This window comes from Hyla sarda, chromosome 1 (assembly GCF_029499605.1).
Source record: "Hyla sarda isolate aHylSar1 chromosome 1, aHylSar1.hap1, whole genome shotgun sequence".
Classification (NCBI taxonomy): Eukaryota; Metazoa; Chordata; class Amphibia; order Anura; family Hylidae; genus Hyla; species Hyla sarda.
Window position 1 is genome coordinate 246,666,023 of NC_079189.1, and position 26,204 is coordinate 246,692,226.

Below are 26,204 nucleotides of genomic sequence, written 5' to 3' on the forward strand. Positions count from 1 at the left end.
GGAGAGTTCTAAAGTGGCCAGCAATGAGTCCAGATCTAAATCCCATTGAACACCTGTGGAGAGATCTTAAAGGGGTATTCCAGTTTTTTATTTTATTTGATTATGCTACAGGGGCTGTAAAGTTCTGTGTAGTTCATAATATTGTGTCTGTACCTGTGTGTGATGGTTTTCTCACAATTCTTATGTGAGAAATATTCAATATTTATTTTTACCAGCATACAAAATGACTGTTGTCTCAGATTTTTCCCAAGTTGCAATGCGGCTGAGACCTGACTCACTAGTCTGCTTCAATGGGTGCAGCGATTGCTTGGTGGGAGAGAGATCAATCTGCAACTAATGCAACAGCTGTAGCCACCCTGAAAGCCACAGGTCTTTTGAATGGATGCAGCTCATTTATGTTTCAATGGGTGGGGTGGCTGATGTGTGGGATGGAGGAAAATGGAATTGTGGGATTTGGAGTCAAAACAGAAAAGTCAAATAGGAAATACCAGTTTACAAAAAGCTAACCACAGTATTATGGTAATCTCCCAACATAGCCATTTAGCCCCAAGACAAGCGCAGATCCTTCCTAAGCATATCCATTACTGTCTGCCAGGTACGTACTAACATCACCTTATGGTGGATAACCCCTTTAAAATTGCTGTTGGGAAAAGGCACCCTTCCAGCAAGAGAGACCTGGAGCAGTTTGCAAAGGAAGAGTGGTCCAACATTCCTGCTGAGAGGTGTAAGAAGCTTGTTGATGGTTATAGGAAACCACTGATTTCAGTAATTTTTTCCAAAGGGAGTGCAACCAAATATTAAGTTAAGGGTGCCTGTTCCGCTCTCAAAACACTGACTATGTGTGGTTCTAAACGGACAGCTAAACACTTGTTAGAGACTCCAGTAAACAGAAGCCCATGCTTGTATTGTCCACCAGAGGACTCCAACTTTATTTTAGTCTGTGAAACTGCAATACAATACAATAACAACATATCAGTACACATGGAATCATTAGCCTAGCATAAATGACAAATAACTAAGCAGAAAGGCACTTACAGGTGATGATGTCCCAAACCTCATGGGAGAGATAGATACATGCTGCCTGCCCAGTGGAAGAATGACCTCAAGATGGTGGAAGAGCTTCCTGGAACAAAGTTTATACAGACAGGAAGTGACCTATCTGTGTAAGTAAAGCTGATATTAACTTCTGCCACTAGATGGCAGTGGTACACTACACAACCTATCATTATAATGCAGTTAACCTAAAAAGGCAGCACACTCCCTGCCTGATATAATACATTATATCACTACCTATACATATCTGATGTACAGGGAAAAACATATTAATAAGATATTGTATTCCTGACCAGAACTAGTAACAAACTATAACATAAGTCCACAATATCAGTGTCTCTTGGCTGTGGCACTTCAAGCTGGTAATCCACATGAAGAAATAGTTCTGTCCATAAACCCATCTTCAGATAGGAGAAGCCGCACTAGGCCAAACTATCTCCTACCCCATTTGTAATCCACAGAATGGAATTCAGCTCGTGGCAAATGTCACATTTGAAAACTCTCAGTGACAAGCTCCTAGTTATGTATTGAGCCAATAACAGAATAGAAATACTCAAAGGAGAACAATGACATCAGAAACTGGTCTGGCGTACACTTTAACAGTCCCTTGTTTCGTGACTTTTACTTCAACCTTTCTGACATTACCATCTTTACTTGGCAACGTATTTGTGACAATTCCCATAGGCCAGTTATTTCTGCTTTCTTGAATATCTTTCAATAACACAACATTTCCCACCTTGATATTGGGACCAGTCTCTGCCCATTTCTTGCGACTCTGTAAGGTAAATAGGTAATCTCTCTTCCATCTCTTCCAAAATGTATCAGCCAGACATTGGACTTGTTTCCATTGCTTTGCATGAAGTTCTGTTGTACTAAAGTCTCCACAGGGGGCTGATAAAAAGTCTACCTTTTGGGTCATGAGCATAGCAGGGGTAAGAACTGTTGGGTTATCTGGATCTGTAGATATTGGTACCAAAGGTCTTGAGTTAATGATGGCCATAACTTCTGCCATGAAAGTACTCAAAGTCTCATGAGTCAGGTGAGTGGGTTTGGATTGGAGCAACATTGCATCTAAAATTCGTCTAGCCACACCAATTAATCTCTCCCAAGCACCTCCCATGTGAGATGAGTGTGGAGTGTTAAAGAGCCATGTACATCCTTTGTCTTGGAGATAATTTAGAAGTTCTGCATCATTTGAGCATATATGCAGCTCCTTGCATGCTCCTACAAAGTTCGTACCTCTATCTGAGCGAATCAACTTAGCCGGACCACGAACAGAAAAGAATCTTCTCAGAGCATTGATGAAACTGGATGCTGACATGGACTCAATCAATTCTATATGCACTGCTCTTATAGAAAGACACGTGAAAAGAACAGCCCAACGTTTGCTGTCAGCGCTGCCTCCTCTAGTTCGGCGTGTTACAACTTCCCAGGGACCAAACACATCAACACCCACACTAGTGAATGGAGGTTCAGGATTGACTCTATCTTTTGGTAATTCTGCCATCTTTTGGCTTTCAAATCTCCCTCTGAGCTTACGGCATACGACACATTTGTGAATGATTGCAGACACCAGACGTTTTCCACCAAGAATCCAGAATCCTGCAGCTCTGATTGCACCTTCAGTAATGTGTCGCCCTTGGTGTACTGTCTGACTGTGATAATATCTTATGATCAAGGTAGCAATGTAGTGATCGTGAGGAATGATGACAGGCTGTTTCTCTTCATCTGACAGCGTGGCATAAGATAAACGGCCACCTACTCTCAATAATCCATATTGATCTATAAAGGGACTTAGTTTTGTAAGACGGCTATGTTTAGGAAGCATCTTTTGCTGTTCAATACAGTCATATTCTTGCCTGAAACATGTGCGCTGTACAGAAGAAATTATAACTCTCTTGGCTAGTGAAAGTTCTTCTAAACTAACCCTTTCATGGAAAACTCTCCAACTTCCAGGTTGATCATCATTAGGTTTCTTTTGGAAGCTTTTGGTAACATGGATTAACTTCGCTATAACCCTGTTCAGTCTCTTCCAGTCCGAAAATCTTACAAAACGATGTGGCTGCAGTCTAGCGTCAAGGGCTTTAGTACTGAAGCTTACTACTTCTGACCTAATTTCAGGATCAGCTTCGGGCTCCACTAAAGGGTAAACATTGGTGTCAGGACTATCTACAGCCGTCTGATACAGAAAAGTTGGCCCTGAAAACCATATAGAGTTCTGAAGGCAAGCTATCTGTGTAGGCCTGGTAGCATAATCTGCAGGATTTTGTTCTGAGGGCACATAGAACCATTGCTCTGGACGTGTTGTTTGTCTGATCCTGTTCACCCGATTAGAAACATATAAAAAGAATCTCTTCGTAGTGTTGCAGATATAGCCTAGGACTGTTTTACTGTCTGTAAAGAATTTCACAGCATCTAGGTCTAGGTCTATCTCGTCTCTCACTAGCTCATACAGTTCAACCGCTAGTACAGCTGCACATAACTCTAGACGTGGGATTGTGTGTGCTGGCCTAGGACTTAGCTTGGATTTTCCCATAACAAATCCAACATGGCAGACATTTCCTACATCGCTTACCTTCAAGTAAGCAACGGCACCTATTGCTATAACAGATGCATCTGAAAAGATGTACAGTTCTTTTTTGCAGGCCTGTGACAATGAAAGAGGTACATAACACCTGAATATTTGTAAACATTGTAAGGCTTGTAAAGACTCTGTCCATTGGACCCACTCATGGAGTCTTTCTTGTGGAAGTAAGGCATCCCACTCACTTTCTCCACTTGATAGTTCACGAACTAAGGCCTTACCTTTTATGGTGACTGGTGCCACAAACCCGAGAGGGTCGTAGAGACTGTTAACAGTGGATAGGATCCCTCTTCTTGTGAATGGCTTTTCTGCTGAAGAAACCTGAAACACAAAACAGTCTTTATCTAGATCCCAGCTTAGGCCTAGACTTTTCTGCAATGGAAGGGTGTCTGTTCCCAGGCAAAGGTCTTTGAGGTCTTTAGCTCTGTCTTCTGCGGTGAAAGCTTCCATGACTTGTTTGCTGTTAGAGGCAATCTTATGTAGTCGCAGATTAGACTCTGCCAGCATTCGTTTTGCTTTGTTGAGAATGTTAACTGCTCCTTCAGGTGTGTTCGCTGAAGCAAGTCCGTCATCTACATAGAAATGTCTCATCACAAAGTGCTTGGCATCTTGACCATAACGTTCTGCACCTTTCTGGGCAGCTTTCCGCATACAATATATGGCAACAGCGGGGGAAGGGCTATTACCAAAAACATGTACTCTCATTCTGTACTCTGTTACCTCTTTATCTATGTCGTTATCCTTGTACCACAGGAAACGCAGGTAGTCTCGATGGTCCTCTCTCACTAGAAAACAATAAAACATCTGTTGCACATCAGCTGTGAAGGCAATAGGCTCCTTCCTGAAGCGTAAGAGGACACCCAGAAGTGTGTTATTTAGGTCTGGGCCACTCAGCAGTACATCATTTAGTGAAATGCCTTCCTGTTGAGCACTGGAATCGAACACAACTCTTATTTGATCTGGCTTGTGTGGATGGTAAACGCCAAACATTGGCAGATACCAGTGTTCTTTACCTTTATCCAGTGATGGTGCTAATTCAGCATGATTATTGTCCAGCATCCTTTTGATAAATTCTGTAAAGTCTATTTTCACTTCAGGCTTTCTTTGCAAAGTTTTGCGTAGTGTGTTTAAGCGCTTCATGGCTTGCTCTCTGTTACTAGGTAAATAACACCTTGGTTTGCGAAAAGGTAAAGGGGCTACCCAATTGTTGTTCTTATCTTGGAAAGTCTCTTTATCCATGATGTGGAGAAAGGTTTGATCATCTATGGACATTGCTTGTTTGTCATCATCTTTTGTCTTCTGGAACACTGAGTTCCCTAAATTGTCGGTCTTCAGACCACTACTAATATTCCTATCATAACTGGAAGGAGAGCCACAGTATGGTTTTAGGGTTTCTTTAACAACAAAGCTGTTTTGGCATGGACTGAGAAGGGACGTGCGTCCATTTGTTAACACAGATGTCTTAGAAGTGTTGACACTGTCAGGCCGATGAGCTGCTCCCAAACAAACTTCTCCTACTATAACCCACCCCAAGTCAAGTCTTTGCGCATAGGGGGCATTAAATGGTCCATTAATTTGTTGGCGTACCTTATGCACCTGTAGAATGTCTCTTCCAAGAAGTAGAAGAATAGAGACGTCTGTCTGGACAGCTGGAATAAGGTGAGATATTGCATTAAGATGAGGATGATGAAGGGCCACTTCTGGTGTAGGGATCTCTGATTTATCATCTGGTATCATATCACACTCTATCAAAGTGGGAAGTGAGAGATGGATCCTCTTGTCAAGAGACTCAATAGTAAAGTCAGTAGCTCTTCTCCCTGAAGTTTCTATCACTCCTGCACATGTCTTTAGGGTGTATGGAACTGCACTTGATGTAATGTTGAAGGCATCAAAAAAGTCTGACCTTGCCAGCGACCTGTTACTTTGTTCATCCAGAACCACAAACATCTTTACTGCCTTTTCTCTTTTCCCTGTGGGGTACACTGTTGCTAGGCAGATCTTGGAACATGAGCGTGGATTTATACTGTCACCACAGATTTCAGTGCATTTGGACATTACTGGGATAGCTGATTTATCTTTTTGCTCCCTGCCCTCATCTTTTGGGGTTTCAGTGACCTCTAATGGTTGATGCAAAGTATTGGGGTGCAGAGCTGAGATGTGTCTGTCACTGCCACATTCTGAGCAATTTGCTTGTATTTTGCAGTCTTTAGCTATATGTTTGGTGGATTCACAACACTTGAAGCATATGCCGTTTTGTCTAAGAAAGGCTAACCTTTCCTTGATAGGTTTACTTTTGAACCCTTTGCACTTGTTTAGAGGATGGGGCCTTTTATGAAGTGGGCAAAGTCTGTCAGGGCCTTCAAAGGTGTTTACCTTGTAGCTGCTTGAATCTCCTGGGTCCTCAGAGGGAACTGTTGTCTTGTGGGTGATCACTGAAGTCCTATTGTAGGATCTAGGTGGCTTTTCTGCCTTAGGCAGTTGGCTGCTGGTGATGAAGGAAAAACTGGGATCGCACCTCATCTTAGCTTGCTGCTGTACAAACCTAGAAAACACAAAGAAAGGGGGGGAGGGGACACCATGTTCTTCTTTGTATTTAGCTCCAACACTCACCCATTTCTCTTGCAGGTGGTGAGGTAGTTTTTCCACTATAGGCTTAGTACCGTTGGCAGTATCTAAATGTGCAAGTCCCCTTAAATAACCTTCTTCTTTGGCACACTGGACTTCCCAAAGAATATCACCCAGCTCTTGCAGTTTTAAATTGTCTTTGCTGTTTAGCTTAGGGAAAGACTCCAATCTTTTCATCAGAGCACCTTCAATTGCCTCTGGTGATCCATATCTTTCTTCTAGCCTTTGCCAGGCCATATCGAGTCCTACTGAAGGGTTAAATAGGTGTATCCTGTGCATCCTTCTTGCATGCTCTGCAGACTCAGACCCAAGCCACTTTACCATCAGGTCTAGCGTCTCAGCTGCTGTTAAGTCCAAGTCTTTGACTGCATTCAGAAAAGAAGCCTTCCATGCCCAGTAATTTTCTGGGCAGTCATCAAACTTGAGGAAGCCTGTATTAACCATTTCTTTACGGATAAGATATTTAGTGACGTCTTGCATGCTCTGGTGTTTGGGTTGCTGCGGTGAGGATTCTTCTTTTATCACTCTGGTACTGCCAGCCTCATGGGTTTGTTTTCGTGCGCTCAGGAGTACTGATGGTTTTGGTTTAAATTCAGCTGACTTTGGATTGAGAAACGGTATTGTTGAGCTGCCACTTGAAATATCTTGGACATACGCCCTAGTGCGTTCTGCAGAGGAAAGCGGTTTCTCGGGCACATCTGGGCCTTCGTGGATAGATTCCATTCCAGACCGCTCAATATCCGCATAAGCTGCTGCTTCTGCTGCTGCAGCAGCGGCTGCACACTGACATTGAAGAATATGCAACTTTGCTTCCTGTTCAGTTTTTTCTTTTATAATGGCAGCCTCTTTCTCTGATCTTTCCTTCATAATGGCAGCCTCTTTCTCTGATCTTTCCTTCATAATGGCAGCCTCTTTCTCAGCAAATTCTAGCTGAACGCGAGCAGCCTCTGCTTTGGCGCGAGCCCTGGCAAAAAGGGCACTTGCTGATGAAATCTGACTGGACCTTGCTGATCTAGATGAGCGTGAGCGTACATCATCCTGCTGGACACTTGGCGCGCTCTCCCTGCCTTGATGTGTCCCGGGTAGCTGATCTTCAGCATTATACTGACTTCCTGATCTTAGACTCATTCTGTCTGTGCAGCAACTACTATCTCCAGGCTTGTTGTGCTATCACCTTTTCACTGTTCCGCTCTCAAAACACTGACTATGTGTGGTTCTAAACGGACAGCTAAACACTTGTTAGAGACTCCAGTAAACAGAAGCCCATGCTTGTATTGTCCACCAGAGGACTCCAACTTTATTTTAGTCTGTGAAACTGCAATACAATACAATAACAACATATCAGTACACATGGAATCATTAGCCTAGCATAAATGACAAATAACTAAGCAGAAAGGCACTTACAGGTGATGATGTCCCAAACCTCATGGGAGAGATAGATACATGCTGCCTGCCCAGTGGAAGAATGACCTCAAGATGGTGGAAGAGCTTCCTGGAACAAAGGTCACTTCCTGTCTGTATAAACTATCTGTGTAAGTAAAGCTGATATTAACTTCTGCCACTAGATGGCAGTGGTACACTACACAACCTATCATTATAATGCAGTTAACCTAAAAAGGCAGCACAGTGCCAATAATTTTGTCCAGCCCATTTTTGGAGTTTATAGCAAAGCATGTGTTACTGCAATCCTTTTCTGTGAGAAATTACTTAATTTTCTGGAAAAATTTCAGAGGTGCCAACATTTACGGCCATGACTGTACTTCATAAGAAAATTTTATTTCCTTTTTATAGAAATCATGGCTTATAAAAAAATAATCACTAGGGGTTCCCATACTATCCAGAACATAACTGTCCAGCTGAGGCATCATCTTTGTCCAAGCTGAAGCACAGGCTGGGACAAAGAGTGAGGGCAGGACTAGCACTCCTCTGTGCTCACTCCTGTCCTATCAGACACCTGTCTGAAAACAGAGAGGAGGGGGTTCCAGAGCAGCCTGCAGTGATTGGATGAAGAGACCCTGGACAGCAGACTTAGGGAGGAAGTCATGCAGATTGAGGACACACCCCTTCTGAGCACAGAATGAAAAACAAAGTGAGGGGCGTGGCTTGACTATGCCGCTGTGAAGACGTGCTTTCCGAGAGCTCCCGGCCAGCAAACTTATTTTCAAAGCTTTTGGGCACTTCTTTATGGGAAGGACGGCCAGAAAAAACAAGAAGGAGGCCTCCTCGGGTTCCCCATCTCCCCAGCGTGACCTTTCAGCCTACTTCACCCGGTCACAGCTTGCCCGAAGTGGTTCCCTGCCACGGTCCAACAAGGAGGAACACACCAAGGCACGCCCTGGTCATACCTCCCAACTATCTGGGGAAAGTGGAAGACCGGCAACTGGGAAGAGAGCTCCTGGGACAGGGAGGACTATGGAGAAGGGTGTAAAAAATATGGAAAGGCATGCGCAGGTCACTAGAGAGAGGACGGAATAAGCACGGGTGTGAGGAGGAATAATTGGAGGCAGTGTAGGTGAGACTAGAAGCACCCCCTGTCTGCTTAGAGTTTTTATATATTTTTCCTTTCTCCTTTTGTCCCTTCCTTTCTCCCCCGGTTCTGTTTGCTTTTATAGCGGCGTACGTGCAAAAAAATTACAAAATCCAAAATAGCGTATTTTTGGTCACTTTTTATATCATGAAAAAATGAATAAAAAGCGATCAAAAAGTCAGATTAATACAAAAATGGTACCGCTAAAAACTTCAGATCACGGCGCAAAAAATGAGCCCTCATACTGCCCCATATGCAGAAAAATTTAAAAGTTATAGCGGTCAGAATATGACAATTTTAAACGTATACATTTTCCTGCATGTAGTTATGATTTTTTCCAGAAGTACGACAAAATCAAACCTACATAAGTAGGGTATCATTTTAATCGTATGGACCTACAGAATAAAGAAAAGGTATCATTTTTACCGAAAAATGTACTGGGTAGAAACGGAACCCCTTAAAAGTTACAAAATGGCATTTGTTTTTTCAATTTTGTCTCGCAATGATTTTATCTTCCGTTTGGCTGTAGATTTTTGGGTAAAATGACTAATGTCATTACAAAATAGAATTGGTAGCGCAAAAAATAAGCCATCATATGGATTTTTAGGTGCAAAATTGAAAGAGTTATGATTTTTTAAAAGGTAAGGAGGAAAAAACGAAAATGCAAAAACGGAAAACCCCCGGGTCCTTAAGGGGTTAATGTTCCCTCCTTGACCCATCCTGCATGGTCTTGGAGGTTAAATGAATCCTTACTTCTAGATACTGTGTGCGTCTCCGATCTCTCCCAGACTGTGGCCAACTTTAATGCTGATCATGCGACCGACCCCACTCCACCCCGTTTACCGGGAAGCCCTCAAATGTGTTCTCTGGGGGAGTACTCATGCGCCATGGTGCTCGCCTCAAACATCTCTTGATCTGCGAACTGCTCTTTCCAAAGTCGCCTCCCTGCTTACCACTTTTAATTCTATTTCCCCTACCACCCCTTTCCCACCCAAATCCACCTTGGCACACGTGGTGGTCCTCCCCAAACCAGGAAAGGACCCACACGTCTGCACAGTTACCGCCCCTTATCCCTGCTGAACGTGGACCTAAAAATATATTTCAAACTTTTAGCCAATCACCTAAACACCGTCCTTCCTTCCCTCATCCACATGGACCAAGTAGGCTTTGTGCCGGGGAGAGAAGCTAAGGACAACACGCTGAAGACTCTAGAGCTCATTCACTATACGCATTCACAACAGATTCCCCTAACGGTCCTTTCATTAGATGATGAAAAGGCTTTTAACCGCGTGTCCTGGTCCTCCCTAGCACAAACCCTCCAACGCATTGGTCTGAGCCCTGCCTTCATCACCAAAAGCCTAGCACTATATAATTCCCTGTCCACTCGCTTGAAAATCAATGGCTCCCAAAATGGTACTAGGAAGGGTTGCCCCCTCTCTCCCTTGCTGTACGTTCTGGTGATGGAATACCTGCTCTCCTCCATTCACGCTGATCCCAACATTCGCAGCCTCTTGGTCGGGGATCATGAATACAAATGTGCGGCCTTTGCAGATGACCTTCTAGTCTATCTAACTCATCCAGTAGTATCTCTTCCGGCCCTGATGACCAAGCTCTGGTCCAACTTTAAAATCAATTACTCCAAATCTGATGGCCCTTTACTCTTCCTTCCCTTTTACTTGGCCTTCCCGGGGTATCTCCTACCTGGGGACTGTCATCTCTGTTGACTTGTCCACCTTGTTCTCCCTTATTTTCGATCTTGCTAGCCTGTATCCGCTCTGATCTGACCTCTTGGAATCGTGAAGAGTTTACCTGGTTCTGTCGGATTGCCATACTGAAGATGACGATCATGCCACGGTTGTTGTACTTGCTTCAAATGCTCCCGATACACATACACACTGTGTATTGGACGCAACTCCAAAGATGTTTTGGTTCTTTTGTGTGGTCGTCCTCCCATCCCAGGATCAATAGGCTCCTCCTGACCCGACAGAAACTTTCAGGTGGGGTGGGGCTCCCTGATGGCCGGCTCTATTATCTCGCATGTGCTCACGCAAGGGTCCTGGATTGGTTACACAATCCAGACCGTAAACTTTGGGTAAAACTTGCCCAATCTTTATGCTCCCGGTCTCTCCCAACGCTCCCCTGGACTTGGTCTCCATCACTCCTAGACTCTCTACCACTTTCATTCTCCACTAGACATACCCTATCCTTCATACATACTGCGGGTAGGGGGGCTCCCTCGTGGACCGTTTTGGCCCTCTGCTTCCCATCTCTGACCACCCCGATTCCCCCCCTGGCTGGTTCTAAGAGGGTCATTTCCTGGGTGCTTCCCTCTCATGTCCTATGCGCCTTTGCCACGTTCTTGCTGAGGGGTTCTCAAGCCCCTAGAGGCTCTTCGGAGTCTTGGCCAGTCTCCCGATGAGCTTTGTTTGAATCTCCAATTGAAACACTTTCACTCCTCACTACATGACACCCTCTCCGCTCCACATTCACTTACCCCCTTTGAGCAACTATGCATGGCCTCGTCCTATCCTCGGCACTCCATTTCCCTCTTGTATGCTCTTCAGCTCTCACCTAGGTAACAAGCCCTTCCCTCCTACTATGTAGCATGGGAGGTCAAGTTGGGCCATCAATATTCTCCTGAGCAATGGTCCTGCTGCTTCTGTTTGACTCCTGGCCACCAAGGCCCAGGAGACAAGCTTCAAAATCCTCTCCCGCTGGTACCCGTCAGTCCCTGCATCTTGTTGGAGGTGTGGAACTGCCGAGGGCACGATGTTCCATATTTGGTGGAGTTGTCCTCTTTTTGGCATTCAGTTCTGTCCATTGTGCAAACAGTGTCTGGAGTATCCATCCCTCACGAAACCGGCGCAGTGCTGCTATTTATGCTTCCCATGGTGGTCCCCAAATATAAATGTTTGCTCTTGCGGCACCTCTTACAAGTGGCTAAAACAATCATCCATAGACACTGGTGTTCGTCGGAGGCCCCCACTGTGGGGGAGTGGCTTGCTGAGGTAGCCTCAACCCAACACATGGAGGAACTCTTGGTTGTGTCTCCCTCTGACTTGTCACGCTATACTTCCACCTGGCTGCCCTGGTCTAGATTCTGTTCTTCGGATGCTTTTTACTCTGGGACTCCCACCCCTCGGGCCGTTAACACAGTCTGTTTTCTCCCTCTCTTTCTCCCTATTCTTTCTCTCTCCTCCTTCTTTCTTCCCTCTTATTGCCTCTGCTACCCATATCCTGTTCTCACCCCTCCCCAGCCTCTACCCTCCTCTCTCTTCCATTTGTCTCAGCCTACTGTTGTGCTCTCTGCTGTTCCATGATGCCTTACTGCTTCCCTCTCATTCACCCTTACCCTGCCCTTTCCCTCTGTCTCCAACCCTCCCTCCCTCCTAAGAAAGTTTGTCACTTTATTTCATGTTTTTAGTGTTTGAACATTGTATATGATACCTGGACCTACACGGTCACTTTGTACTGAATTACCTTGCATTGTACGCTCTTCATACCCTTTATATGTTGAATACTTAATATAAAGTTTTTGAATTCCAAAAACCAAGTGAGCAACAGAAAGAAGATACTTGAGAGAGAAATATAGGTGCTAGACACATAAAAAGTATATGTACATTATCAGGATTAAGTACTGAGAAACAAATTACTTTTATGTGGGATCTGACAGGTACTCTTAAACTATGCAATGCCCATTTTATCATGTCTATCATCTCACTATAATTTTCATCGTTTGGCATCTTTTCCAATTTACGGTGTTTATTTATTTTTTCGGAAACCAGGGGCCGAAACCAGATGCTTGTTCGGGGAAAGAAGTGACGCCATTAAAGCGGGATTCTGTATGTTTAAACTGAGCCATTAAATGGAAAAGAATTAAGACAAGAAACTGCACAAAATCAAATGTTAAAAATTGAAAGTATATGGCTAATAAAGATTTTTATAACCCTAATTCTACTTTTTCAATGACTCCAACATAACACAGACATAAGGTAAATTCAATTGTTATGATGACTCTTTCATATTGCTGAGACTTACAGATCATAACAGTTGCAAATAAATCTATAACTTACATTGACATAATTGGGTCCCTAAGGTTTAGTTTTTTTCCTACAGGATAGAATAGTGTAGCATGCTACATGGCTGGTTAAAAAGGACAACATTAAACAAAATAAAAGCAGTCTTTTAACCCCCTTCTCGACATGTGACCGACCTGATCCGCCCTGCAAAGAAAGCAATAAAGGATCGCTTCCTCTGCACTTCAGCAGTGGGACCCGGCTTTCAATCCCAGCTGGAATCTCACCCCAGGTGCCGAAAAAGAGATCGCACTGTCTTGGTAGCATTAACCACATAGATGCGGTCTTCAGTACTGATCACGTTATTTATACAATTGACAGGGGGAGGGGGCACCCCCTGTCCTTCATCGGTGACCCTGCAATGCAGTCACGGGGTCCCGATGGTTACCATGGCAGCAGGAGGCCAGCTGATGGCCTTCTGTCTGCCAAGTATGAAAGCCTGTGAGGATAAGCCATACCCTGTATCGGACAGGCTGAGTGTCCCGTAATACTGACAGTTATATTGTGCTGCAGTACAGATGTACTACAGGATATTATAACAGGTAAAAAGTAAAAATAAAATGTTTTCCAATAAATATAAAAAGTGTAAAAAAATGAAATGCCCCTCCCAATAAAGGCCTATGATATAAAAAAAAAAAAAAAAAAAACGTATACATAATAGGCATTGTCACTTTCATATTGACTTGTACTATAAAAATGATAAATTTAATTATCCTGCACAGTGAGCGCATTTAAAAAAAAAATTATACAATTGCAAATTTTTTTCAAAAAGTGGAATAAAAATTATCAAAAGCTAGCATGTATCACAAAAAAGGTACAAGTAAAAAGTACAAACTCGTCCTGCAAAAAATAAGCCCTCACACAATGCAGTCTGACAAAAAATAAAAAAGTTATGGCGGAACATGGTAACACAATAAAGGGAAAAAAAGGATTTTGTTGAAAAAAGGAAAAACATTTACTGCATTGTGAACGCCATATAAAAATAAAAAAAAACGGCAGAAATGTTTAAATTATTTACAATATTTTAGAGCTTTTCACAAAAACACTGCATGTATCAACAAAAATTTACTCACTATTTGAAGTACATTATGTCGTGATAAAAAACAATATACAATTTGTTTGTGTACATTACAAGAGAAAAAAGAAAAGGAAAACTAAACCCAAATACCTCAGAAATGTAAAAACAGCCATTGTCAGCCTATGTCTGGTCCTAAAAGGGTTAATTAATAACTATGCCCATTGATCATACTTATCTAATAAAAACTGACTTTTTGTTTTCCGCTCAGTTGTACCCCTTAGGCCTGGTTCACACTGCGGAATCTACAGATGGAATTTCCGCCACCACAATCTCTCACTGGCGGCGCTAGGACCACAAAGACTGCATTGACTGCAATCCCCATAGACAGCAATATATTTCTGAGCAGATCTTTCAGCGGTTACACTCAGAAATGCATTGCAGTCTATGGGGACAGCAATGCAATCCACGTGGTCCTAGCCCCGCCAGTGAGATTCTGGCAGAAATCTGGATATCCGCAGTGTGAACCTGGCCTTAGACTGCATTTACAACGTGTCTGGGGCATACTGCAGGAGAATTTTAAAACCGTCTCCTGCTGACACCTATGTCCATGTCAGGAACTGTCCAGAGCAGGAGAGGGATGGAGATTTGCTCCTACTCTGGACAGTTCCTAAAATGGACAGAGCTGTCATCTGAGAGCACTGTGGTCAGACAGAAAGGAAATTCAAAAAGAAAAGAACATCCCGTGGATCATAACAGCAGCTGATAAATACTGGAAGGATTAAGATTTTTTTAATAGAAGTAATTTACAAATTTGTTTGACTTTCTGGCACCAGTTGATTTAAACAAAAATGTTTTCCAGTGAGTTTACTTAAAGGAATAGTGAATAGTGTCCTATGTTAGATCCCTGTTACCGTTCCATGGGGACTCCTTGTCTACTGGAGGGATTATTATTCCTGTCTTGTGTTCAGTGTGAACAGTGTTTTATAAATATATCCTGTGTATCTAGGCATCCCTATTTCCTGTCCATGGGGACTTTGTGTCTACTGGAGGTTTGCATGGGGAATGCGAATATTCCTGTTTAGCGATAGATCCATGGGGACTCAGAGAGTATTGTTATTCCTGTGTCTACCTGAGGTTTTTCTAGGGGATTAAGTTTATTCCTGTTTTGTTCTGGAGTATGTTCAGACTTATCCTTTTTCCTGTCTGGTGTTTTAAACTCTATGGCCCTCATTTACTAAGAGTGGAGTGTATGTTTCTTTGTGGGTTTTAATTCCCTACAATTTATTTTCCACGATATTTACTAAGGTTTCCCTACATTTTCCACTTTCCCTACACTTTGCTTTTTTTTACACATGCTTTGATCTCTAGGGTTTTCCTCAGCTCAAATCCATCACATTTTATGTGGAAACCTTAGTAAATATGTTGGGTTTTTGTGAAAATGTCAGTAACACGCCCCTTTTTGAGACCACGCACCCTTTTCCCTGCGGCCACGCTCCTTTTTTGGGTTTTCCTAGCAAAATGGAGAGTTAGTCGGGGTTTCTTAAATTCTGGCGCAAATTCTGGCGCAATGCGACAGAATCTGGCGCACAACCCGAAAATGTTGGGTTTGCAATAGTAAATGAGGGCCTATATGTTTATTAGATCTTTGGAGTTCTGTACATGACTACTGATCTATAGTGTCCTCTGTTCACGACCACGGATCTATAGTGTCCTCTGTTCATGACCACTGAGTCCTCTGTTCATGTCCGCTGATCCATTGTGTCCTCTGTTCATGTTCCTTGATAGTGTCCTCTGTGCTGCTCACTGATCTGTGTCCTCTGAACTTATACTATAGAGTTCTATGTTCCTGTTATGTTTCTGGTTTGTGACCAACTATTTATTAGTATGTGGTTTTATACGGCCCCTGCACTTTAGTTCAGAAAGGGAATGGCACCCAGTTGTCGAACCACCGGTGGATGGGTAAGTAGGCAGGAAAAGTGGTTTTAGGGTCAGTTTAGGGCTCACTCTCCCTGTCCTCTGGTTGGTCCCTGACTATAGGGGTCAGAATAGGGCAATTTTAAGCATACATTTTTTCTTAACAAAAGTTTAGAATTAAGTAAAATGAAATATATATATATATATATATATATATATATATATATATATATATTATATTTATATATACAGTACATACATATACATAAACACAAACAAGGATGTGGAAATCCTATCGCCAGACGCCTGGGACAAGAATTTTTCATGCATTCAGCCCTGCTTTGTGCAAGCAGGACCGGACTGACTTTTCCCTCTGATTTTAATACGGAGGCGCTAAGGGTGTATGGAGCAGGCTTCTTACTCGTGCCCACTCCATTCCGGGTGGCCCCTAGCTGATTTCAGTAGCTGGGGGCTGCCGCTAATAGCCAGCCATGCAGCGGGCAGCTATTAACCCTTTAGATTGCTGCTATTAAAGCTGACAACGTCTAAAGGGACCTTATAACTATCCCTGGTAGTCTAGTGGGGTGGATCGCTCCACGCAGTGCAATTGCGGGGGTGCAATCCAGTGTGGAGATAGCCAGAGGGCTTGCCTCTCATCCCATGGCTGACGTGGAGCTGTATTTGATTGAGCTTGCCTGGAGCAGGCTCAACCAAATGAGCACAGATCAATTAGATTCTATGGCATCTAATGATTCCTTCTTAAAGTCCCATGAGGGGAATAATAAAGTGTAAAACTTTATTTTTTATAAATAAATGTTTAACCCCTTCTTGACCTATGACATACTGGTACGTCATTGGTTATGTGAGGGGAATATGACACGGGCCCGCGGGTCGGGTCTGCGTAATAATCGGCAGATCCCCACTGCTACCAGAAGCTCAAATGGCTCCAATGTCAGTTATTGAACTGGTTAAATGCCGAGATCAATAGCGATCACGGCATTTAACCCCTTAAGGACCAAGCCCATTTTGACATTAACCCCTTAAGGAACCAGCCAATTTTCAGTGTAGGACCAGGCCATTTTTTGCACATCTGACCACTGTCACTTTAAGCAATAATAACTCTGGGATGCTTTTACCTTTCATTCTGATTCCGAGATAGTTTTTTCGTGACATATTCTACTTTATGATAGTGGTAAATTTTCGTCGATACTTGCATAATTTCTTGAAAAAAAATTCAAAAATTTGATGAAAAAATTGAAAATTATTGCATTTTTTTTTACTTTGAAGCTCTCTGCTTGTAAGGAAAATAGACAAACCAAATAAATTATATATTGATTCACATATACAATATGTCTACTTTATGTTGGCATCATAAAGTTAACATGTTTTTACTTTTGGAAAACATCAGAGGGCTTCAAAGTTCAGCAGCAATTTTCCAATTTTTCACAAAATTTTAAAAATTGGAATTTTTCAGCGACCAGTTCAGTTTTGAAGTAAATTGGAAGGGCCTTCTTATTAGAAATACCCCACAAATGACCCCATTATAAAAACTGCACCCCTCAAAGTATTCACAATGACATTCAGTAAGTGTGTTAACCCTTTAGGTGTTTCACAGGAATAGCAGCAAAGTGAAGGAGAAAATTCAAAATATTCATTTTTCACACTCGCATGTTCTTGTAGACCCAATTTTTGAATTTTTACAAGGGGTAATAGAAGAAAAAGTCCCCCAAAATTTGTAACCCAATTTCTCTCGAGTAAGGAAACACCTCATGTGTGTATGTCAAGTGTTCGGCGGGCGCAGTAGAGGGCTCAGAAGGGAAGGAGCAACAATGGGATTTTGGAGAGTGAATTTTGATTGTTTTTTGGGGGGCATGTCACATTTAGGAAGCCCCTATGGTGCCAGAACAGCAGAAAAAACCCCACATGGCATACCATTTTGGAAACTACACCCCTCAAGGCACGTAACAAGGGGTCCAGTGAGCCTTAACACCCCACAGGTGTTTGACGACATTTCGTTAAAGCCGGATGTGTAAATGAAAAAAATATGTTTTCACTAAAGTGCAGTTTTTTGCCGATATTTTCCATTTCTACGAAAGGTGATAGGAGAAAATGCCCCCCAAAATTTGTAACCCCATCTCTTCTGAGTATGGAAATGCCCCATGTTAGGACGTAAAATGCTCTGCGGGCGAACTACCGGGTGGGCCATTTATATGGATACACCTTAATAAAATGGAAATGGTTGGTTATAGTAACTTCCTGTTTGTGGCACATTAGTATATGTGAGGGGGGAAACCTTTCAAGATGGGTGGTGACAATGCCGGGCATTTTTAATCCAACTTTTGTTTTTTCAATAGGAAGAGGGTCATGTGACACATCAAACTTATTGGAAATTTCACAAGAAAAACAATGATGGGCTTGGTTTTAACGTAACTTTATTCTTTCATGAGTTATTTACAAGTTTCTGACCACTTATAAAATGTGTTCAATGTGCTGCCCATTGTGTTGGATTGTCAATACAACCCTCTTCTCCCACTCTTCACACACTGATAGCAACACCGCAGGAGAAATGCTAGCACAGGCTTCCAGTATCCGTAGTTTCAGGTGCTGCACATCTCGTATCTTCACAGCATAGACAATTGCCTTCAGATGACCCCAAAGATAAGAGTCTAAGGGGGTCAGATCAGGAGACCTTGGGGGCCATTCAACTGGCCCACGACGACCTATCCACTTTTCAGGAAACTGTTCACCTAGGAATGCTCGGACCTGACACCCATAATGTGGTGGTGCACCATCTTGCTGGAAAAACTCCGGGAACGTGCCGACTTCAGTGCATAAAGAGGGAAACACATCATCATGTAGGAATTTCCCATATCCAGTGGCCTTGAGGTTTCCATTGATGAAGAATGACCCCACTATCTTTGTACCCCATATACCACACCATACCATCAATTTTTGTGTTCCAACAGTCTTGGAGGAATCTATCCAATGTGGGTTAGTGTCAGACCAATAGCGGTGGTTTTGTTTGTTAACTTCACCATTCACATAAAAGTTTGCCTCATCACTGAACAAAATCTTCTGCGTAAACTGAGGGTCCTGTTCCAGTTTTTGTTTTGCCCATTCTGCAGCACTTGAAACTACGGATACTGGAAGCCTGTGCTAGCATTTCTCCTGCAGTGTTGCTATCAGTGTGTGAAGAGTGGGAGAAGAGGGTTGCATTGACAATCCAACACAATGGGCAGAACATTAAACACATTTTATAAGTGGTCAGAAACTTGTAAATAACTCATGAAAGAATAAAGTTATGTTAAAACCAAGCACATCATTGTTTTTCTTGTGAAATTCCCAATAGGTTTGATGTGTCACATGACCCTCTTCCTATTGAAAAAACTAAAGTTGGATTCTAAATGGCAGACTTCAAAATGGCCACCATGGTCACCACCCATCTTGAAAAGTTTCCCCCCCTCACATATACTAGTGTGCCATAAACAATAAGTTAATATCACCAACCATTCTCATTTTATTACGGTGTATCCATATAAATGGCCCACCCTGTACAATGCTCAGAAGAGAAGGAGTCACATTTGGCTTTTGGAAAGCAAATTTTGCTGAAATGGCTTTTGGTGGGCATTTCGCATTTAGGAAGCCAATATGGTGCCAGCACAGCTAAAAACAACCCACATGGCATACTATTATGGAAACTACACCCCTCAAGGAACGTAACAAGGGGTCCAGCGAGCCTTAACACCTCACAGGTGTTTTACAACTTTTTGTTAAAGTTGGATGTGTAAATGAAAAAAAAAAAAATTCACAAAAATGCTGGGTTTTTCCCCAAATTTTTCATTTTTACAAGGAGTAATAGGAGAAAATGACCCCCAAAATTTCTAACACCATTTCTTCTGTGTATGGAAATACCCCATGTGTAGACGTCAAGTGCTCTGCTGGCGAACTACAATGCTCAGAAGAGAAGGAGCGCCATTGAGCTTTTGGAGAGTGAATTTGTTTGGAATGGAAGTCAGGGGCCATGTGCGTTTACAAAACCCCCCGAGGAGCCAGAACAGTGGACCCCCCCCCCCACATGTGACTCCATTTTGGAAACTACACCCCTCACAGAATTTAATAAGGGGTGCAGTGAGTATTTACACCCCACTGGCGTTTGACAGATCTTTGGAACAGTGGGCTGTGCAAATGAAAAATTACATTTTTCATTTTCACGGATCACTGTTCCAAAAATCTGTCAGACACCTGTGGGGCGTAAATGTTCACTGTACCCCTTAATACATTACATGAGGGGTGTAGTTTGCAAAATGGGGTCACATGTGGGGGGTCCATTGTTCTGGCACTATGGGGGCTTTGTAAACACACATGGCCTTCAATTTTGGCAAAATTTTCTCTCCAAAAGCCCAATGGCACCCCTTCTCTTCTGAGCATTTTAGTTTGCCCCCATCCACATATGGGGTATGTTCTTAATCGGAAGAAATGGGGTTATAAAGTTTGGGGGGCATTTTTCCTATTTTCCCTTGTGAAAATCCCAAATTTAGGGTAACACCAGCATTTTTGCGAAAATTTTTTTTTTTCATTTTCCCATCCAACTTTAACGAAAATTCGTCAAACACCTGTGGGGCGTTAAGGCTTACTATACCCTTTGTTACGTTCCGTGAGGGGTGTAGTTTCCAAAATGGGGTCACATGTGGGTATTTTTTTTTGCGTTTATGTCAGAAGCGCTGTAAAATCAGCCACCCCTGTGCAAATCACCAATTTAGACCTCAAATGTACATGGTGCGCTCTCACTCCTGAGCGTTGTTGTGCGCCCGCAGAGCATTTTACGCCCACATATGGGGTATTTCCCTACTCAGGAGAAATTGCGTTACAAATTTTGGGGGGTCTTTTTTTCCTTTTACCGTTTGTGAAAATAAAAAGTATGGGGCAACACCAGCATGTTAGTGCAACATTTTTTTTTTTTTTTTTTTACACTAACAGGCTGGTGCATCCCCCAACTTTTCCATTTCATAAGGGGTAAAAGGAGAAAAAGCCCCCCAAAATTTGAAGTGCAATTTCTCCTGAGTACGGAAATACCCCATATGTGGCACTAAACTGTTTCCTTGAAATACGACAGGGCTCCGAAGTGCGAGAGCGCCATGCGCATTTGGGGACTAAATTAGGGATTGCATAGGGGTGGACATAGGGATATTCCACGCCAGTGATTCCCAAACAGGGTGCCTCCAGCTGCTGCTAAACTCCCAGCATGCCTGGACAGTCAGTGGCTGTCCAGAAATGCTGGGAGTTGTTGTTTTGCAACAGCTGGAGACTCCGTTTTGGAAACACTGCCGTACAATACGCTTTTCATTTTTATTGGGGGGGGGGGGGACACAGTGTAAGGGGGTGTATATGCAGTGTTTTCCCTTTATTATGTGTGCCGCAGCTCAAACTTCAAGCAGGAAGGTTACTGTACACTCGTCCGTGTGAATGTACCCTGACCTTTCACATGGGGGGGCAAACCTCCAGCTGTTTCAAAACTACAACTCCCAGCATTAACTGACAGACCGTGCATGCTGGGAGTTGTACTTTTGCAACAGCTGGAGGCACACTGGTTGGAAAACCTTCAGATAGGTTCTGTTACCTAACTCAGTATTTTCCAACCAGTGTGCCTCCAGCTGTTGCAAAACTACAACTCCCAGCACGTAGTGATCGCCAAAGGGCATGCTGGGAGATGTAGTTATGCAACAGCTGGAGGTACGTAACTACAACTCCCAGCATGGCAAGACAGCTGTGTGGGCACGCTGGGATTTGCAGTTTTGCAACATCTGGAGAGCTACAGTTTAGAGACCACTGCACAATGATCTCCAAACTGTGGCCCTCCAGATGTTGCAAAACTACAAATCCCAGCATGCCCAGACAGCAAACAGCTGTGTGGGCATGCTAGTAGTTGTATATTTGCAAGATCTGGAGGGCTACAGTTTAGAGACCACTGTATAGTGGTCTCAAACTGTAGCCCTCCATCTGTTGCAAAACTACAAATCCCAGCATGCCCAAACAGCTGTCTGGGCATGCTGGGAGTTGTAGTTTTGCAACATCTGGAGGGCTACAGTTTAGAGACCACTGTATAGTGGTCTCAAACTGTAGCCCTCCAAATGTTGGTAGGCAACTCACCGGCTTCCGTAGGATGCAGGGAGCCGCATCGCCGTCCTCTGCTGCCGCCAATCTCCACCGTGGGTTGTCGCCTCCGATGGGTAAGTGGACTTCCGGCGCCAGGCCCCGTCGGTTTCCCTGCCTATTGTGGGTGGGTAGAACGGGGAAACCGATCTGACCCGATCTGCTATTGGCCGTTGTTTCTATACGACCAATAGCAGGGATAGGAGGGGTGGCACCCCTGCCACCTCACTCCTATCCCTTCAGGGGGATCGTGGGTGTCTTGGACAACCCCGATCCCCCTTATCTTCCGGGTCACCATAGACCCGTATGACCCGGAATTGCGCAAATCGCCGGTGTGAATTCACCGGCGATTTGCGGCGATCGCCGACATGCCCCTGGGCATTTGCGCGGGTGCATGCTGATCTGCGCGGTGGGGACGGAAATTTCCACAGACGTACATGTACGTCATGGGTCCTTTACTACCAGGGTCCCATGACGTACCGATACAACATGGGTCCTGAACAGGTTAAAGGGGTACTCCCGTGGAAAACTTTTTATTTTAAATCAACCAGTGCCAGAAAGTTAAACAGATTTGTAAAATACTTCTATTAAAAAATCTTAATCCTTCAAGTACTTATTAGGGGCTGTATACAACCGAGGAAATGCTTTTTTTTTTAGGGGGGGGGGGGATTTCTCTTCTGTAACGACCACAGTGCTCTCTGTTGGCCTCTGCTGTCCATTTTAGGAACTGTAATACAATACAGAAATGTAGGTGCACTACTGTGGTAGATGTATACAATGACATTGGCTAATCCCTCAACACTGATGTTAAAATTGAGACATTCGCCAGTGTATCCTTATATTAAGGACACACCAGAGCCCGCACACCAACGCCAAGGTTTCTCAGATGGCACGGGACCTAACGCTAACCTACCTGTGCGTAATAAGCAAAAACCAGGGGCCAGTGGACAATTACAGCAGCACTAGGTCGACATGTAGCCTGCTCCCAGTTCCCTCCAGCGTGACTGAGCACACATACAATGGAAGGGGGGAGAGAGGCTACAAGCCCCACCCAAGTTGGCTGATATAGGTGCATGGCCTCACAGGTGCAACCCTAATGCTGCCTGGAAAATGTTCAAGGTGCATTAACATATGGAGTTTACACACCTCCACGTATAAATTTACAAACAACAACAAAAAAAACGTGGTCTCAAATGGCTGGAGGTGCTCAACCCCAAATGCAGTTGTGCATATATACTGGGGGAGCAGATCCTGCCCTTGTAGTCCGTTGCTAGGGGCGATCCCCAGCATAAAAATGCATACAATGGAGGATGCCTGCAGCGGACTACAAGTGCCACAATAGAATCCTACACCAGATAAACGGTGTGGATGTGTAACAATTAGAATAATACAATACAGAAATGTAGGTGCACTACTGTGGTAGATGTATACAGTGACATTGGCTAATCCCTCAACACTGATGTTAAAATTGAGACATTTGCCAGTGTATCCTTATATTAAGGACACACCAGAGCCCGCACACCAACGCCAAGGTTTCTCAGATGGCACGGGACCTAACGCTAACCTACCTGTGGAACTGTTCAGAGCAGCATATGTTTGCTATTGGGATTTTCTCCTCCTCTGGACATTTCCTAAAATGGACAGCAGAGGTCAGCAGAGAGCACTGTGGTTGTGACAGAAGAGAAATCCAAAAAGAAAAGAAATTCCTCTGTAGTATTCAGCTGCTAATAAGTACTGGAAGGATTAAGATTTTTTAACAAAAGTAATTACCAAATTTGCTTAACTTTCTGGCACCAGTTAAAAAAAAAAAAAAGTTTTCCAACGGAGTACCCCTTGAAAGGAGGTGGAAAACAATTATTTTTAAATCAACTGGTGCCAAAAAGTTAAACAGATTTGTAAATTACTTCTATTTAAAAATATTAATTATGAAAGTACTTATCAGCTGCTGTATACTACAGAGGACATTGTATAGTTCTTTTCTGTTTGACCACAGTGCTGTCTGCTGACACCTCTGTCCATGTCAGAGGAACTGTCTAGAGTAGGAGAAAATCCCTCTCCTGTTCTGGACAGTTCCTGACATGGACAGAGGTGTCAGCAGTAATTCAGAAAGAAATTCAGAAAGAAAAGGACTTCCTCTGGAGCATACAGCAGCTGATAAGTACTGGAAGGATTAAGATTTTCTAAATAGAAGTATTTAACACATCTGTTTAACTTTCTGGTACCAGTTCATTTAAAAAAATAGTTTTCCACCGGAGTAACCCTTTAAGGGTTGGGTCACACGTGCCGTATTTAGTTGTGTATTTTCTGCTGCTGCTGATTTTGGAAAATATGTGACCGAAAAAGACTTTCCTCAAGGGCTCAAAATAGAATAATATTATATAGGTAGAATAGGGGATTTATTATTCACTAAAAGAGCAACTAAAACAACAACCTACAGGTGTGGAAGACCACACAACAAAATGGTGAATATACCCCAGTTAGAAGTAACTTATGACAAGTATGATCATGTATAAAAATGATTTTATTGAAATATATAGTTTAAAAAATACATATATGTATATCTGAAATCACAGAATCAATTCTTAAAAGGTAGTATAAAAATAAAGAATATATATAAAAGTATAAGGTGGATACTGGGGTGAGAAAGCCTGTATGCCAATAAAATAGATGAAGAGATAAAAAGGTTCTTTGAGAAGTCACGATGCTAGTTGTGAGCTGCAATTAATGGTTATAAATAAGTAAATTGATAATAATAAATAAATTAATATCTACAGGGGTTGCATGCACAAGGTGAGGGAAAGAAAGAGGGGGAAGGGCGTCGTGCAAGATATGCGCAAACAAAATGTGCAATACTTGTGGAATTAAATACCAAGCAACAGCCGGTGAGGACAAACAATTATATGTGATAAAATTATTAATTAATAACCAAGGCAGAAAACAAATAAGTAAAACATAACACTCAAGTGAGTTACAACAAAGAAAGACCGTATGGTATAGGCTGGCACAGGACTCACCCCAGTCCACCTCCACAACTCCGACGCGTTTCGCCGGAAGCGGCTTTATCAAGCGGCTTTGCTCCTTGACAAAGCCGCTTCCGGCGAAACGCGTCGGAGTTGTGGAGGTGGACTGGGGTGAGTCCTGTGCCAGCCTATACCATACGGTCTTTCTTTGTATATCATTCTTTGCTGCTAGTCACTACTCAAACTTGCTGCTATCTATCTGCTGCTATCCATATTATTGCTGCTATTTGCCTGTTGGTTGTTATTGCTTATTGTTAGCACCATACTGGGTGGCCCAGGTAATATTCTTCTCCCTTTTTTTGGGTTGCATGTTCAGGTCCTTGTCCACTTCATTTGCACGGTTAATTTTTTGCACTTGTTGTAACTCACTTGAGTGTTATGTTTTACTTATTTGTTTTCTGCCTTGGTTATTAATTAATAATTTTATCACATATAATTGTTTGTCCTCACCGGCTGTTGCGTGGTATTTAATTCCACAAGTATTGCACATTTTGTTTGCGCATATCTTGCACGACGCCCTTCCCCCTCTTTCTTTCCCTCACCTTGTGCATGCAACCCCTGTAGATATTAATTTATTTATTATTATCAATTTACTTATTTATAACCATTAATTGCAGCTCACAACTAGCATCGTGACTTCTCAAAGAACCTTTTTATCTCTTCACCTATTCTATTGGCATACAGGCTTTCTCACCCCAGTATCCACCTTATACTTTTATATATATCGTTTATTTTTATACTACCTTTTAAGAATTGATTCTGTGATTTCAGATATACATATATGTATTTTTTAAACTATATATTTCAATAAAATCATTTTTATACATGATCATACTTGTCATAAGTTACTTCTAACTGGGGTATATTCACCATTTTGTTGTGTGGTCTTCCACACCTGTAGGTTGTTGATTTTGGAAAATATGCAGCAGGAAATATGCAAAATATGGCACATGTGACCCAACCCTAAAAGAAGGATATATCATCACTAGGTCTAATCTCTGGGTCCCTCAACAATCGTAGGACTGTAGTGGCTGTACATCTGGTGTAGCACTGCAGCCCCTTTACCATTTTCCCCTTCTCATGGTCTGTAAGGGTACCAATCGGTTAGAGCCCCAGCGGTTATTAGGTGACAGAATATACTAGTGACCTGTCTCCACCTCAGGAATGGGAATGCCCCTTTAGGACTGGAATCATATTGCATTTCATCAGGCTTATATTTTTGCATCCCATGAGAAAT

At 42.9% G+C, this 26,204-nt stretch overlaps 1 protein-coding gene across 2 annotated transcripts in view; it reads left to right on the forward strand.

Moving 5' to 3' along the window:
* Positions 1–12,741, forward strand: part of IFI30 (IFI30 lysosomal thiol reductase) — a 106,393-nt gene extending 93,652 nt beyond the window's left edge. For both annotated transcript variants that reach the window (XM_056570056.1, XM_056570066.1), the window contains one exon: positions 12,575–12,741. In XM_056570056.1, the coding sequence (XP_056426031.1) occupies positions 12,575–12,646 (72 nt within the window). In that variant the 3' untranslated portion in view covers positions 12,647–12,741. The remainder of the gene's footprint in view (positions 1–12,574) is intronic.
* Positions 12,742–26,204: the final 13,463 nt, after the last annotated feature.